This window comes from Chrysemys picta, chromosome 7 (genome assembly GCF_011386835.1).
Source record: "Chrysemys picta bellii isolate R12L10 chromosome 7, ASM1138683v2, whole genome shotgun sequence".
NCBI classification, from domain to species: Eukaryota; Metazoa; Chordata; order Testudines; family Emydidae; genus Chrysemys; species Chrysemys picta.
The window spans coordinates 127,530,847-127,547,721 of NC_088797.1; the positions used below are offsets into that span (position 1 = coordinate 127,530,847).

General features: G+C 45.2%; 1 protein-coding gene across 8 annotated transcripts in view; it reads left to right on the forward strand.

Moving 5' to 3' along the window:
- The window catches only part of LCOR (ligand dependent nuclear receptor corepressor), a 92,136-nt gene that overhangs the window by 40,967 nt on the left and 34,294 nt on the right, over positions 1-16,875 (forward strand). For 4 of the 8 annotated variants that reach the window (XM_065552696.1, XM_065552695.1, XM_065552697.1 and 1 more), the window contains 3 exons: positions 12,793-12,899; positions 15,313-15,378; positions 15,797-15,876. In XM_065552696.1, coding sequence (XP_065408768.1) covers positions 12,793-12,899; positions 15,313-15,378; positions 15,797-15,876 — 253 coding nt within the window. The remainder of the gene's footprint in view (positions 1-12,792; positions 12,900-15,312; positions 15,379-15,796; positions 15,877-16,875) is intronic. The other 4 variants (XM_065552698.1, XM_065552701.1, XM_065552699.1 and 1 more) reach the window with 1 other exon arrangement.

Sequence of the window (16,875 nt, forward strand, 5' to 3'; positions counted from 1 at the left end):
ATTCTTAGGGCATTGCTAGCTACCTGGAGACTCAAAGGATATACTCCATCTTTCATGAGACGAGTTAACTGATGGACTATCAAGAACAGGTTCTCCCAGGGTCAGGTGATCACAAATTACAGAGAACCTGATACCTTGTCTCCCTGAGCCACCAAAGCATAAGCGCCTCTCTCTATTTATTTAGGAAGTTTTAACAGGTTTGCAAATCCTTGCCATATAACTATCAGACAAAACCCAATCATTACAACAGTGAGCTTTTGTTTAGGGAAGCATTATACCATAATAAAATAATCTGTTCTCTGTTTAACATATTGTTGAGTTAACATGTTTACACAGCATCAGCCTCAAGTGAGGAACATTGAATGAACTTTTCAAAGATCTACATCAGTTCCTAGAGGCCCATCACATTTTATTTGATGGACATCATGAGAACTATGCTGTAGACCAAGGGATGTGGAAGAACTAGGTTGGGTTCTCCATTACATGGAACACCACACCTTCCTAACAGCATCTGAAAAACACCTACCTTCCATATCCTCTAGAGCAGGGGTAGGCAACCTATGGCATGTGTGCCGAAGGCGGCACGCGAGCTGATTTTCAGTGGCACTCTCACTGCCCGGGTCCTGGCCACCAGTCCGGGGGGCTCTGCATTTTAGTTTAGTTTTAAAATGAAGCTTCTTAAACATGTTAAAAACCTTACTTACTTTACATACAATAGTTTAGTTATATATTAGACTTCTAGAAAGAGACCTTAAATCAGAGTGAATAAATGAAGACTCGGCACACCACTTCTGAAAGGTTGCTGACCCCTGTTCTATAGCAAGGGGAAACTCAGCTGCACAATAGACTGAGTAAGCCGGCAACAGATCCCCTCCACCCTTAGCAAAGAAATTCAGATGGTCAAAGATCTCTCTCGATATCCAAAATAAAAGCCCCGTCACTGACCAGGAGATTATTTTAACAGGTTCATAGAGGGATATCCCATGTGGGAGCCAAAGTGAGCTGATAAAAGTTCCTGTGTTTGGGGATTTTCTTATTCAAAGTGAAACAAACAACTTTCATTTCAATGCCAGTTGGTTGAATCAGGTCAAGATAATAAGATGAGTGGAATAAGCTTGAGTCAGTCTGCGTTCAATGACATTAACCTTAAAGGTCAGAGAACCAGTTCTGTACCTGTTTGCATCCAAAAACAAAAGAACACATGACTTTTCCAGGCAGAAAGGCCTACTCAACTTAGCTTTGAGACGCTCCTTGCCTAACAGTGGCCAACAGCACACCAATAGAAGATGCCCCTGGAGAGGACTACAGTTTTTTTTTAAAATATAGGAAGTATGAAGAGATTATGGGCTTGTCTACATGATGGGAGTAATGTGCACATGTGGGGATGTGATTTTTAAAATGCACTGATGTGTTGCACATTAGTCCATGCAGACCCTACTGATGCTCACTAAAGGTACATTAAAGTGCACTAGAGAACCTTGAGAGCACACCAGCATAATCTATGTGAACCTGTTAATTTGCAACACCCCTATAGTGCACATTACCCCACTGTATAGACAAGCCCCATGACAGCGCTACGGTGGTTTGAATGCTCTTGATTGTGTATTTACATTCCTTAACATGTTTTGGATGTCTTTAAATTTAACTCCAACTGTGAATTACTTGGATATATAATGCTTAGTTTTGAGATTATAACATCCCTGTAATATAGTTTATTTTAAATTACCAATATGTACTTTCAAATGTAACTCCACTTTACTGTAGTTTTTATTTGGGAATTTTATAATAGCACCTCGGACACATGCATCTGGGCGAGATCCAAGAATCACAGCAGTACGTATCCTTGGTGTTCCTGCTGTTGCCAGAGGGCAGTTTCAGTCTGTATCTAGTCATGCACCCAAATTCAGCATAGTCACACTGTTAGTTTGGAAATGGAATCAGTAGCAAAGGTGCGGTCTTCTAGAGTTATCGAGATATTTAGCTACTTGTCAAAAATTCACTAGCAAAATGGCATTTGGAACAAATGCAGATATTGCTTTCACAAGGTGTGTGTCAAACACTCTAGAATATCTTTTGGTTAGGTTCTGTCTCAGATGGAAAGTAGTCATGCTGAAGAAGCACGTTTCTATAAAAGCAAGCATTGTAGGAAATCTTAAACCAGGCTTCAGTTCCTCTTGCCAACACATAGGTTCTTGTTGGCGGCTTTCTAGAAGGTTCTAGTTTTTCTAGTGCATCTAAAGTTGTATCTTGTGAGTTCTGGCCTCAGATTTCACCTATATAATGCAATATTAAAAATCAAACCCCACTTTCATTTCAAAGTGTAATACACATTCTTCTTAGAGTGCTTGTTCATGTTGATTCCAATCAAGTGTGTGTCCACGCACACTATGGCCAGAAGATTTTTCCCTTAGCAGCATCCGTCTGGTTGGCTTGGGCACCTCCAGGAGTCGTGCCCTCATGGTGCCTAATATATAGCCCTGCCGACCTGCCACCCCTTCAGTTCCTTCTTACCGCCAGTGACGGTGGCTGGAGCGTCCCTTGGCTCTTGCTCAGCAAGTTTCTTCATTATTCCGTGTATATAGTTAGTTGTTAGTAGTACTCCAGTTAAAGTTTAGTATAGTATAGTAGTTGGGAGGTCCCCCGGCCCCTGCACCGTGGCATGCTGCAGTCCCCGGGATTTAAGAACTGCGTGGCTTGCACCAAGCGCATGCCTAAGAGTGATCCACACTTGTCGTGTCTTAGGTGTCTGGGGAGACCCATCAGAAAGATCGTTGCAAGATCTGCCGTGAGTTCCACCTGAGAACACTTAAAGAACGGGAACAGTGGCTGAAGGTGATCCTCATGGAGGCAGCCTTGCACCCCCATTCCAACCCGGGCTCGAGAGACCCGATCCCTACGGCGGCGTCCTTGACGCGGAGTGCTGTTGGCAACTTTGGCGCCGAGGAAGGACTCCTCCAGGGACACTAGGCACTGCCACGGCTCCTCACGGGGCCCATCTGATAGTAGGCACCACTCCCATTCACCAGTGCCTCAAAGAAGGAAAAGCCGGACGACCGTTCTCCTCTGGCTAAGCCTCGAGTGCAACCCCAGGCGGACCACTCCTCGGCATCTCCTTCCGGGACCGTGTTGACTCCTGTCCAGATGAGGCAGTTGAGTCTGGCCCCACCTCGATCTCCGGCACCTAGGCAGCAGCTCCAGCTCCTGTCCACGCCAGAAGCGTACCAGGTCACCAGAGATCTCCTCCACCTGACGGCACCGTTCTCACCTGCCAGGGAGAAACCTTCCGTGCCGGAGCCCCATCCTCTGATGCACTCTAAGGGACAGCCGGCTATGATGTCGAGGCGCTCCCCTTCGCCTTGTCCATCGGTGCCTACACGCTCCGACAGAGCCTTCCTGCTCCCCGAGCTCTCAACGTTCGAGGCACCGAGGATCGGCTCCTCCGTGGTCTTCAGTGTCTGAGACCTCGGAGTCGGAGCCCGACTCCTATTGCTCAAGTAGGAGCAGAAACCGTAGAGCGTGGTCGGGCAGAGACAGAAGGGAGCAGCAGGTGTGGGTTCTGCCACCGGCACACGCTTCCTCCTCATCACTGGACGAAGTGTTGGCAGGGACATCCATAGCTCCTGCGTTAGAGGACAGAGTTCTACAGCAGTTGCTCTGCAGGGCTGTGCAAGGTTTGGGCATCAAGGCCAAGGAGGTGATTGAGGACACAGATCCCATGGTGGGCATTGTAGCACCCTCGGGGCCTTCATGGGTAACGTTACCCCTCAAAGACGGTGGTGGATACCACCAAGACTCTGGCAGACACCAGCATCCCTGCCACCCACTGCCAAATGCAATGAGTGCCGGTATTTCATCCCCTCCAGAGGCTTTGAGCATCTCTACTCCCAACTGCCTCCGGACTTGCTGGTCGTTGATGTGGCTAACCAGTGGGAGAGACAAGGTTTCCAAAGTCCTTCCCCAAAGAATAGGAACGCTAAACGCCTGGAGCTTGTGGTAGAAAAATCTACTCCACTGGTGGTTTACAACTCCGTATTGCTAATCAGCAGGCTGTTGTGAGCAGGTATTCTTCTAACACCTGTGCTTCCATGGCTAAGTTCACAGAGCTCGTCCCTTCAGACTCTCAGTCAGAGTTCACCGCCTTGGTGGAAGAAGGGAAATTAGTCTATGCTTCACTGCAGGCAGCCTTAGACGCTGCCACAAGAGTCACAGCAACAGGGGTGGCTATGTGGCCTTGGGCCTGGTTGCAAGTCTCAGGGTTACCCTACGAAGTCCAACAATTCAGGACCTCCCATTTGAGGGGGAGAATCTGTTTTCAGAGAAGACGGACAAATGGCACCACAGCCTAAAAGATTCCCAAGCCACCCTCAGATCCTTGGGCTTGCATACCCCTGCCACACAGCGGAGACACTTCCGCTCACAACCTCCTCAAAGGTTCCAGCAGCAGAACTGCCAGGACAATTCTAGGAGGGGGAACCGGAGCGGTAGGAGAAGGCAACATCCCTCCGCTAATCAAGGCCAGCCCAAACTGCTCTCTGGCTCTAAACCGGCCTTTTGAAGGTGCGGTTGAGGATGGCGCACCAGACCAGAGATGGGATTCACCACGCCTTATCTTTTCCTCCCGACTATCCCCTTTCTATCGTGCATGGTCCCATATAACTTAGGACCGTTGGGTGCTTCGCACGGTAGAGAGGGGATACTCCATTCAATTCTGTGCTCTCCTGCCCTTCCACGTCCCTCTTCAGGGACCCTTCTCACGAGCAACTTCTCATTCAGGAGGTGCAGTCGCTCCTAGCACCACCGCGAGAAATGGTCTCAAACTTCTCAGCCACATGGCAGCCTGTACGTACGTGGTTCAGCACACCAGACTCAGGCTTTGGCCACTTCATTCGTGGCTTGCGTCAGTGTACAGACCTGCCAGGGACAGCTTGGACATGATCATGACCCTGCCTCGCTCTATCCTCGACTCGCTCCTGTGGTGGACGGACGCTCAGCAGGTGTGCTCAGGAGTCTCCTTTGCTGCCCCACATCCATCCCTGACGCTAGTGACGGATGCGTCGGACTTGGGGTGGGGAGCTCATCTGGGGGACCACAGGACGCAGGGCCTCTGGTCACAGACAGATCTCAGTCTTCATATCAATGTCAGGGAGCTCAGGGCGGTACACCTAGCGTGTCATTCCGCCCATATCTAGCAGGTCAATGTGTATCGGTCATGATGGACAATACGACCATGATGTTCTATATCAACAAACGGGGGTGCACGCTCCTCTCCCCTGTGCAAGGAAGCCCTCAGGTTATGGGACTTTTGTCTAGAGCACTCAGTCCATCTACAGGTGGTGTACCTTCCAGGGGTCCAGAACGAGCTGGCGGATTGCCTCAGCAGGTCTTTTCACAGCCACAAGTAGTCCCTTCGCCCGGACGTCAAATCTTCGCTCTTCCAGAGGTGGGGCTGTCCCCTGATCGATCTCTTCACCACATGACGCAACAGGAAGTGTCAGCAGTTCTGCTCCTTCCAGAATCACAGTCCGGGCTCCACAGTGGACACGTTCCTCCTCCATTGGGGGGGACCGCTTCTGTATGCCTTCCCACCCATAGCACTCATCCACAAGGTCCTGCTCAAGATCCGCAAAGACTGGGCTCGGGTCATTCTCATAGCACCAGCCTGGCCCCGCCAGCATTAGCACATGTCTGTCCTAGACATGTCAGTCGGAGCCCCGGTTACCCTGCTGCTCTTCCCAGACCTTCTCATGCAGGATCATAGTGGCTCCAGCACCTGAACCTGCAGTCGCTGCATCTCACAGCCTGGAGGCTCCATGGCTGAATATGTTCGAGCTCTCCTGTTCAGAACAAGTCAGACAGGTTCTCTTAGGCAGTAGGAAACCCTCCACTAGGGCCACGTACCTGGCCAAGTGGAAGAGATTTTCAATCTGGTCAGCTCAGCGTGACTTTCCCCCAGCGCTCGCCTCAGTGCTCCAGATTTTGGATTACCTTTTCCACCTAAAGCAGGAACGTCTCTCCTTGTCTTCTATAAGAGTACACCTGGCTGCCATCTTGGCTTTCCAACTGGGGGTACAGAGCCGCTTGGTTTTTGCTAACCCCCAGGTCAGTCGCTTCCTGAAGGGCCTCGATTGTACCCGCACGTTCGCCAACCGGTTCCTGCTTAGAACATTAACTTGATCCTCCCTGGGCTCATGGGGCATCCCTTTGAGCCTCTGGCAACATGCTCCCTGCTCTCTCTCCTCTACAAGGTTGCGTTGCTGGTGGCAATAACTTCAGCCTGGAGGGTGTCTGAGCTCAGGGCTCTAATGACCGAGCTGCCCTACACTGTGGTTTTTAAGGACAAGGTTCAGCTCAGGCCCCATCCCACCTTCCTCCCAAAGGTGGTATCGCAGTTCCACCTCAAACAGGACATTTTCCTCCCGGTTTTCTACCCAAGCCTCATGCAAGTAGCAGGGAGCAGAGACTCTACACTCTTGACATCCGCAGAGCGCTGGCCTTTTACATCGAAAGGGCGAAACTGTTCAGGAAGTCGGTACAGCTCTTTGTCGCATTAGCAGACAGGATGAAGGGCCAGCCTGTTTTGACACAGCGCATTTCCATCATGGATTGTGGCCTGCATTACCGACTGCTACAGTCTAGCAGGAATCCCAGTGCCCCCGATAACGGCGCACACTACAAGGGTGCAAGCTTCATCAACCGCTTTCCTGGCTCAAGTCCCCACCCAGGAAATCTGCAGGGCGGCGACGTCATCGATACACACTTTCACCACACACTATGCAGTTACTAGGCAGGCCAGAGATGATGCGGCTTTTGGTAGAGCCATACTCCAGTCAGTGGACAGCTCCGACCCCCCCTCCTAAATTTGTTTGGGAGTCACCTGATTGGAATTGACATGAACAAGCACGCAAAGAAGAAAAAACGGTTACTCACCTTCTCGTAACTGTTGTTCTTAGAGATGTGGTGTTCATGTCCGTTCCAATACCCATCCTCCTACCCCTCCGTCGGAGTAGGCGGCAAGAAGGAACCGAAGGGGTGGCGGATCGGCAGGGCTCTATATTAGGCGCCATGAGGGCGCGACTCCAGGGGGCGCCCAGAATGACCCGATGGATGCTGCTAAGGGAAAAATCTTCTGGCCATCCTGCATGCGCACACACCGGATTGGAATCGACATGAACACCACATGTCGAAGAACCGTTACGAGAAGGTGAGTAACTGTTTGTTTTAAACAAACCAACCCCCTTCCCCCCAAGATGGAATGACCTATTTAAAGGTAAAAAGAGATTCACATGTAGTAAATAGACAGTTATAGAAAATCTCTCTGCTGTTTTCATTCTTTACCATCCTGTGGTTTTGGGGGTTGGTGTGAGGGAACAGCTAAGAAGAAGGTCCTAAAGTCTGGTCGGTGGAGCACTAGCTGATGCTCAGAAGAAAGCTGGTTGGTCACATGGGGCCAGCTTGTCTTGGTTTCCAGTTGCTATGATGCATTACAATAGATAAAATGTCACTTTCCTAATACTGCTTTTCCAAGTAAACAATTGCTGCAAAGATGTTATGTCCTCATGAATGGAAGAGAAGGGTCACAAAGGAAGGGGAGGTATGTGGGCATACTATTAAAAAAATTGAGAAATCCTGATATAAAGCATCAGTAGCAAGGCAGATTAAAGAGAGAGGTAACATATAAAGTCAGACTCTCCTTCCCACCCCCATCCTTTCCAAACCCCTAGAATATTTAAGCTCAGTCAGCTAGAGCAATTGCCACTTCATGAGAAGATGAGGTAACTGTCACTTAGAAATAAAAAATATCCGAGGATTGTGTCAATTATGTTTTGGGTCTGGAGATGGCATGAAGACTACATGGTGTCGACTAGTGGTTGAATCTCCTCTAGACAACTGTCTAGACTTAAGAATCTACCCATAATCTTCGATACTATTAGTTCCACCTTGGGGGTCAACTCTACTGTGGACTCTAGCAGAATTGATGAGTTCACACTGGATCGGAGGTGTTTTCTACCTGGACAGGAAGGCTAGCTAAGTAGGTATGGTGCTAGGACTTAGGAGACTTGGGTTTGATTCCTTGCTCTGTCACAGGCTCCCATAGTTACTTAGTTTCTCTGTGCCTTAGTTCCCCATCTGTAAGGTGTGGCTAGTATTGCTTCCGTACCTTATGGGCTGTTGTGAAGATATGTACATTAGATTATGAGGCATTCAGATACTGTTGTAATGGGGCCATATAAGTACCTAACATGTCTAGATTCTAGAGAGTTGTACTGGGTAATCGCTTGTCCACTGCTCGGGGGAGGGGGGGACTCTGCAGGGGGTTTCTGTTGTCTATGTTAGGCTGTTGGAGACATTGGGGGTTGCAGCGCTATTAGCATATGAGAGTACCTGGCTGTCATAGAATCATAGACGTGTTAGACTGGAAGGGATCTCAATAGGTCACTTAGTCCAGAGGTTTTTTCTTTCTTAGGCCCCCTTAATGTGCTATAAAAACTATGCTCCACCTGTTCCACAACAACTGTTTTGTGATATAAAAGCCAGCGCCAGTGTTAGGAGATAGCAACCAGGGCAGTTGGCACGGACCACACGACACAGGGGACCCCGCAAAGTTAAGCTGCTCAGGCCTTGGCTTCAGGCCCGGGTGGCAAGGCTTTGTCTTTCTGCCCTGAGCCCTAGTTAGTCTAACGCAGGCCCTGCTTGACAGATCCCCTATAACCTGCTCGTGGCCCCCACACCCTTGGTTGAGAACTGCTGATCTAGTCCAGTCCTCTGCACTCAAGGCAGGACTTAGTAATAACTAGACCATCCCTGACAAGTGTTTGTCTAACCTGTTCTTAAAAACCTTCAATGACACAACCTCCCTAGGCAATTTATTCCAGTGCTTAACTACCCTGACAGCTAGGAAGTTTTTCCTAATGTCCGTCCTAATGTCCCAACGTCCCCAGCATTCCAAAGTTTACTAAAAAAACCCACACCCCAACATTAAACAGTCCAGTGAGCGCCTCACCCAGCTCTTTAAAAACTCTTGCATTCAAGTTATCCAAACTAGCGGATTTGAAGCTGTCCTACTTTAGTAGCTGTTTAACATCCTCCTTAGTTACTGTTGGACTGGAAATACAGCGTAATCGGATATGAATACATCATCCTGCTTTTTCCTATACATAGGACAGAAATAATTATTGAACACTTCTGTCTTTTTCTGTGTTATTATTGACAGTTCTACCATTTGTATATAGTAATGGATTCTACACATACGTATAATACTTTATAGCTGCTATCACTTCCCCTGTAAGCCAGGTTGGGGTTATAACCAGCACAGCCTTCTTTCTTGATTGTGGCTTTCTGGGCATCTAGTAAAATGCTCTTTAAGAGTTCCCAATTATCATTCAGATCTTTCTCTTTAAATTCTTTCTCCCAACTGAATTGGCTCATAATTGCTTTCAGTTTTATTAAATTGGCCCTTTTTAAAAGCACCAATTATATATTTTACTGGTCTGGACTTTATTCTGTTTGCACATCATACATATGATCAAGTCACAATCACTCGTACCTAAGCTGCCATTAATTTTTAGTTCTGTGATCAATTCTTCATCTGTCAAGATGAAGTGTAATATAAAATTCCCCCATCTTAGATGCAACACTTTTTGGAATTAGGAAATTGTTATCTAATGGAATCATGTGGGTGAGCGTGAACGGGTTGTAAAAGGAGGTGAAGTGCTGATACAGTTCAGCAACTGTGGGGTTGGCAGAGTAAAGGTATGTATGTTAACGGGGTCTAGTGGGCCATTGCTGAAGGTGGGCAGAGTTAAGGTTCATGGCCAACATTAACTGCTTTTTGTGATTTTTCAGGCGGAGTTTTGCTCAACTCCAACTCCAAGGGGATGGCATACCACCACACAACCTTAACTCTGCATGAACGTATTTTTTTGGTCATTGAATTATCTGATCTCTCCTTCCCCAACTCTACCCACATGTTACATTGTTTTATATTTCAACCAGACCATTGAGTAGGCCCCTACATTAACCCAATATAAATAAAATATACTACTTTAATAAAAAAACTGCAGAAAGATTTAAAAATCAACTAAAAAACACTTTTCAGGTTCTACCCCAAGTGCTTGTGTTTGTTTTTGTGCTCCCTTTAGTGGCACTTCAGCGGTTGGCCCAATACAATAATGATGGACTCTTCCCAAATGCCTGAGACAAAAGTTTAGGGTACCTGTAAATAAATTGTAGGTGCATTCCTATCATTTGGGTCCTTTGTAATGTTTCATTTTTAACAAAGGTGTTATGGTAATTCAAACTGGAACAAAGTTACTTTCTTAGATCAGTTTGTTGTGTTACTGTTTCTTTTAAAATGCCTAAGCTGTTACAGGCAAAAACTTGCTCTGCTAAGCAGCAAGATGTTTACCTATGTTAAGCAGTGAAGTGAGACCCAAATCTTGTAATTATCATAGTTTTGTACCATGGACAAGACTAAGGAAAGTAGCAGTTTTAAGAAGGCTGGTTATCTTGGTTGTTTGACTTTGTGAGGGTGCACGAGACTCACCGCTGCAGCGCCTCCTGATGGTCGTCCAGGGAATTAGCTTTCCATCCTCTGGAGCACCATCTGTCGGCTGGTGTCTCGCCTTCCGCTGGCCCCCGTGTCCCTCCCTGACCCCGGTGCCCCTTTCTCTTGGGGGCTGCCCCCTGGCAGTACCCCCACAGTTTCTGGGTCTCCCCACCCAGAGGAACCCCCACCCACTATCCCCACCTTGCCTCAGTATAAGGCTATGCCAGTCACCATCTAGCCCTCGTTCACTGGGGCAGACTGCAGTGTACAAGCCACTCCTCACAGGCAAGGGGGGTTTGGACCTGCTGCCCCCTGCAACCACAGTACCTGTTTGGCCTTGCACAAGGCCGGCAGCCTGGGGAGTTGCCAGGCAAGAGCTCCCCAGCTCCTCTCGCCTTTCCCCAGCCCTGCTCCACCTCAGGTACCCTGGTATGCTCCCCAGCAGTCAGACCCATCTCCTTCTACAGCTAGACATGACTCTCTCTGTGCCACTGCCTCCCAGCCCTTTTATAAGGGCCAGCTGAGGTCTGTTTGGGGCGTGGCCGCAGCTGTGCCTGCTTCCCCAATCAGCCTGGGAGCTGCTTGCCCCCAGCCACGGCCCTCTCCTGGGCTGTTTTAAACCCCTTAGGGTAGAAGTGGGTGACCACCTTGCTACAGACTTGCATTGTTACTTCTGTTGTAACTGTATACATAGTGCTCTACACATTAATTAAATGTGATGTCCTTGATCCAATGCCCAATGTTTGCCTTAAAATAATCACAGGCTTCAATCCTGCAGCCTACATGAGTGAATCCCTGTGCCCATTTATTGACTTTAGTGGAAGTCCTTGTGATTTGTAAGGGTGTGAGAAAGATCATAGGGCTGAAGTCTGAGTGATTTTGTCTGCACCTGGGTTAGTGACAAACCTTGGGGAAGTAGGAGAGGACAAAGGGCCACAGCCAAAACAGTATCCAGTTTCTGAGTTTGGTGATGCTTTCCCCCTTTTACGGGCCCCAATAATATTTTTTTCATCATTAATATTTTAAGCAGCCTTATTATTGGTTAAGCACTGCAAATGTTGTTAGCTATTGGGTCTAAAAGAAGACCTGAGGTGCTTACACCCTAATTAGATCTTTTGCAAAGCTTGAAGTATTGAGCCACTATTTTGCTGAATATGGGCTAGGAAAACTGTTTGTAGCATCATGGCTCCATAATACCTCTTTGCCAGCTCATATGTTTGGGGTGGGGGGAAAGACACAGTGTCCATTCTCTTTTTACAGTTGCCTAGATAAAGGGGCAAAGGCACTCTGGTACTATGTGAACATGGTATGAAAACCTGGATAATCAACCTGCTTTATTGAGCTTGCTACTGTTAGCGGGTAAATGGCACATCCAGATTGTGAAGCCAGCACTTCATGAAGGTGAACATAATTATGGAGAAGAGAATTCACACTCTTTTCCAAGGCTGGGTTAATGGGGCAGCAGCTTGGTGGTGTACATTGGGCAGGGTCTCAGAGATGACCTGCAAAAGTTTTTGTTTCTTTATGATCGACAAAGAAGGCCTGATATGCATGCATGTGGGGTTTTTTTAACCTTACAAACAAATATCAGGAAGGTCAATGTGAAGTCTCCTCTCCCCAGGTTTTGCTAGGGACTTCTTGGTGGATGTGTTGTTAACTCTCGCACCTAAAGTATCATTTTTTAGGTATTGAAGGGAATGGGTGTTAACAATATTTAAAACTATTTAATAGTCTGAATATAGAAATGCATTCCCCTGTCAGTTGTTGTGGTTTTGAGGTTTTTGACTGCTTTACTAATTCTCCAGACACCTTAGAGCCTTCTAGAGTGAACAAGGTCTAACTTCTAATGTGCAAGCAAAAAAAATCTCCCCAAACCCCTAACCCCCCCCCAGCACTTCTTTGAGCATTATTAATACATCGTAAAGAATAAAAAGACAAATTCTCTTTGTTTTTCCCTGTCTTCCCTCTGCAGGTCATTTTTAACAATAGACAAAGCTTTAAACAGTATAGATGCTGAGATTCTGTGGAACAGTGTGGGAAATGTTAAAAACTGCAGAACCCTCCAAAATCATGGGATCTTCATTCCCCTCCCTCTCCTCTCATTGTCTGTGACTTCTGTGATTTTTCCACTGGCCCTGCTCTTTAGCTGCTGTGAACTATCAAATACTGAGATAGATGATGAAAGTATACACACAAGGAATTTAACAAAGGCAGCCATGTTAATTTTTATTCCATTTGAAATGCAGGGAAAAAATCATCTTCCAAATGGAAAAGGACAAAATCGGTGGGAAAAGAAATGTTCTTTTCAAGCTTCTAAGAGCAGTGACAATGGAGAGAAAAAATACTATAAAAAGTAGGCAGTTCCTTTTTCAAAATTTTGTTTTTAGTGTATTATGCATGATTCATTCTGCACAGATGATTTTTTGAAGTCCTAAGTGATTGAACATAACATGGCAAGTCTTATTCCACCTTTGCTATGTTGTACTCTACATTTTTTTTTTTTTTGGTTGGGCTACATGGCTGTTCTGCCAGGTCCTTAGTATAATTTTTGAATACATTCATTCTTCCCTTATTTGCCATTTTTAATGTCAAGCATTGCACATAAGATGTTCTGCCGTTGCTATGCAACTGCTAAATCCAATATTTAATATTAATAAAAACTGAGTGGCATTAACATCAGTAAGAACAGTGGGCTAGCGAACTACGATTGTACGATATCCAGGCTGTAAAACTCGGCAGTGATTTCAATATGCTGTTGCATGCATGACAAACTGGGGCATGAGTCATCATCAGTTACTATTTTAAGAATGGTGAGTTTGAGTTAAATCTCTGCGCTCCATTGATTTTTTAACAACAAAAAAGTTAAAAGATGTGAGGTCGATTGGCCATATTACTTTAGGGTTTATTTCAGAAGTGAATTGTGATGGGTCATTGTCCCATCAATAATAGTAAAGGGGTCAAAATTTGGAACATAAGGGTCAATACCCTGATTCTTCCATTTTTCTTCTCTTAAGTCAGGTGGGTTGACCCTTCCCCATTGTTCCTGCCACTTCCTGAAGCCTGAATTGGGTTTTTTGGAGGCAGTGCGGCTTGTCTGCCTGACAAAGTGCTGTTTGATGGGATCTTTTTTCTTTATCTCCTCTGCCCTTTTTTTTTTTTTTTTTAATAATCCTTCCTCTGATGTTCTCTCATCTCTTCCCTCTTCCTCTTCACGGTTGCCATTTTTTCACTTTGGCTCTCCTCCCCAGCTCTTCTAGCATTAAATATTAGCATCAGTCTCCGTGTTCATGCTAGATGTACTACCGCCATTGAGATCACGCCTTGGCAGTGCTTTTAGCATCTAAATGGCATTAAATGCTAGAAGTGCTTCGAGGGTCTTAGATCTGATGTCTAATGTTCTTAATGCTTCTAGTGTTGCACAAGAACTGTAGGTAGCATCAAATGCGGGAGTAGTGCTGTTTGTGGTCTCCACTGAGACACTGACCATGCTGTCCAAAGGATAAGACGTGACATCAGGTCAGGATTCTGTACGCACAGGGAACAGGGCTGCCTTCTGAAATAACTCTGCTATTTTCCAATATTAAGCTTGGTTTCTTTAAAGGGATACCATCAGCGTGGATTCTAGCCAATTTAAAAACAAAACTGAAAGTAGTTTCAGGCCTGAAACCCCCTGCCAGTTTCTGTGGTTTTACAATCACATTTTCTCCTCTGTAGCAAAAATGATTTTCTCTCTTCTATTGCTGTGTTGGAAAGACCCACACAAACAGGAGAAACTGATGAACTGCCTGTACACAAAGTGCTATCAAATGCACAGAGTAACCATACTTAGATAAATATTTTTTCTTTGATTTTTTTTTTCTGTTATAATCTCAGGTGTCACTTCTGGCAGCAGTAGGCAAAACATTTTCATCCAGAAATAGGATTGAGTTGATAGTGTTTCTTTTTAAGACTGTCTTTGCCCTTTCAGTATTCACTCACTTTTCACTTGTCTTCTGGTCAATATTGGGTAGTTAATGCCTCTGAAGACTTTGCTGCTAGATAGGATTTAGATTAATATTGACTTTGCATAGTGGCACTAATTTCGGAGGGAGGGTTAATCTTTTTTTGAGGGAGCTAAAATTGATTAGCACTTAAGGGAGGCACAGAACATTGCATGAGGGTAAATTGGACTATATATAAGATGTAGGCCTCTGACATTGAATATATAATTATTTGAATTTGTTTCTTATGTGGTATAGGATTGCTGAAATTCTCTTCCTTTTAGGATTCCTCCTCCCCAAGAAGTTATGAGATGGAAGTTTGAAAATTGACTCTAGCCTATGTTGAAATTCAGAATGTTGAGATTTAGAACAAGGCACAGAATCATTTGTGATGAAGCAGCTAAAAGGCTTTTCACTGGGAAAATATACATCCTTTAAAATTGAATTTTGATGCTTAAGGAATGAATATTTTGGGAAAGTGCCTTGAATTGAGAGGTACATTGTAGAAACGAAAACTTCACATTATCTTTCCAAAATCATTTCCATTATATCTAACATGGTTCTATATTATAATCCAATTATCTGTAAAAGTACCGTAATGAAACTGGACTCTAGGTTCTGTTATGATTTTTTTAGTAGTTCAGTCATTTCAATTGACCTATAGATCTTGGGAGTATTAGGAGAAAACACATTCACATCTGTTCTTGGAATAGAACTGCTATTGTAAATATTCTGGTAGTGACGTACTTAATCTAGAAAGCTAACCATTCTTTTCTTTGTTTTTAGGGTTTGAAAGTATTCTAGAAGGGCTGTTTGGACCTGGATTATTAAAAGATCTCAGTTTGTTTAAAGGTATTCAGTCTTTATTTTTGTGTCTTGTTCTGCATTTCTAACCACAGAAGCAATTTCAGCTCTGCCTCTAGAAAATGTGTGTTACCGTGGTGATTTGTGCTTTTTTTCCCTCCCCCCAGGCAGTGCTCACAGTTAGTTTCATATTGGCTAAAATTACTAATGAATGTGCGTTCATCTTTATGTAGCTGGCAGTGTATTTGGCGTTGCTTAGAAAAAAACAGGTTCATTGTGCGTAGATCAACTGTATATAGTTTTGTAATATTCTGGGATTTAAAACATGTCAGAAACCAAATCTGCATCTGCATCTGCAGAATCTAGGGAAGAATGTTGTGAAACAGGTATTTATTGGTTTGTCTTTTGGCACCAGTAAGTTGTGGTTTATGAATATGAAGTAATTTGCTATTCCTCTGATTTACAGACTGTGAGCCCGAAGGTGTTTCTGATTGGTCTTTTGATGAAAATTGTCTTTTCTGCTGCTTGAGAAGAGAAAAAGTGAAGGTAACAATGCAGATCTGTAAAGCTAGTAGGTTGTGCTTTTTTTCCACTTGTCCCAGTTATATAGAAATATAATTTCTGTCGTTCCCCTAACACTCCCCTTTCCCTCTTAAATTTTTTCTCTATTGGTAAACCTAATACAAGTTAATGGGCAAAGATTTCTCTCTTCTGTGTAACTTCTCTCTGTGAGTGGTGTATGTTGTGTGGTTTTTTGTTTTAAAGGACTGTTAGGAAAGAAAGTATGGATCACATGCTCCGTTGTAAGCATTGCGGCTTGCACATCTACACTGTAGTCAGTGACTGCCCTCCTCTTTGGCATGCAGATGCAGAGCCCCAGCATGCAGTCTTGTTCCATATCCTGGGACCTGTTTTTCTCTGAATAAAAAGGCTCATCTACATAGTAGAGTTTTTTGCCACATTTGTAACCAAGTCACAGCCTGGATGTGGAGGAACACAGTTCTGTCCACACACAAGTTTTGTAACCAGACTGTAGCCATGCTTGCAACAAGTGCTAGCACATGGTCACTGCTCAGTCCATGTGCAGAAATGTGGTTCTGTAATGTAAGCAGGAAGGCTTAACTGTTTCAGTGAAATCTGGCTAGCTGGTCCTCTCGGCTCCGACTTCTTTCTGCAGGAAGTGATCACATAAAGTAATATACTATGTGGTCTATTAGCAGGTTCTCCCAGCACACTTTAAAAAAAAAAAAAAGACAAAGCCTTCTTTGCAACAGCTCACGGCAGTGCGGTTTGTGCAAATAGGAAGTGCTGGCTCCTAGCTGCTGTTAGCCACAGTGCTCATGACATTGCCACCTTCCACTTATTTTGATATTAAGATTTTTATTAAGGCTCTTGGGGTCGGGGGAAGGGGGAGGAAACAGATGCAGAACTGTTTTGAGAGGGGTACCTTGTCTTCCTTTAAGAGAGCCCCCTGACCAACACAGTGAGTTCTGAATATGATCTGCTTTGTTAGAGTAATGCTGTACTGTTGGGGTAGCTGCTATC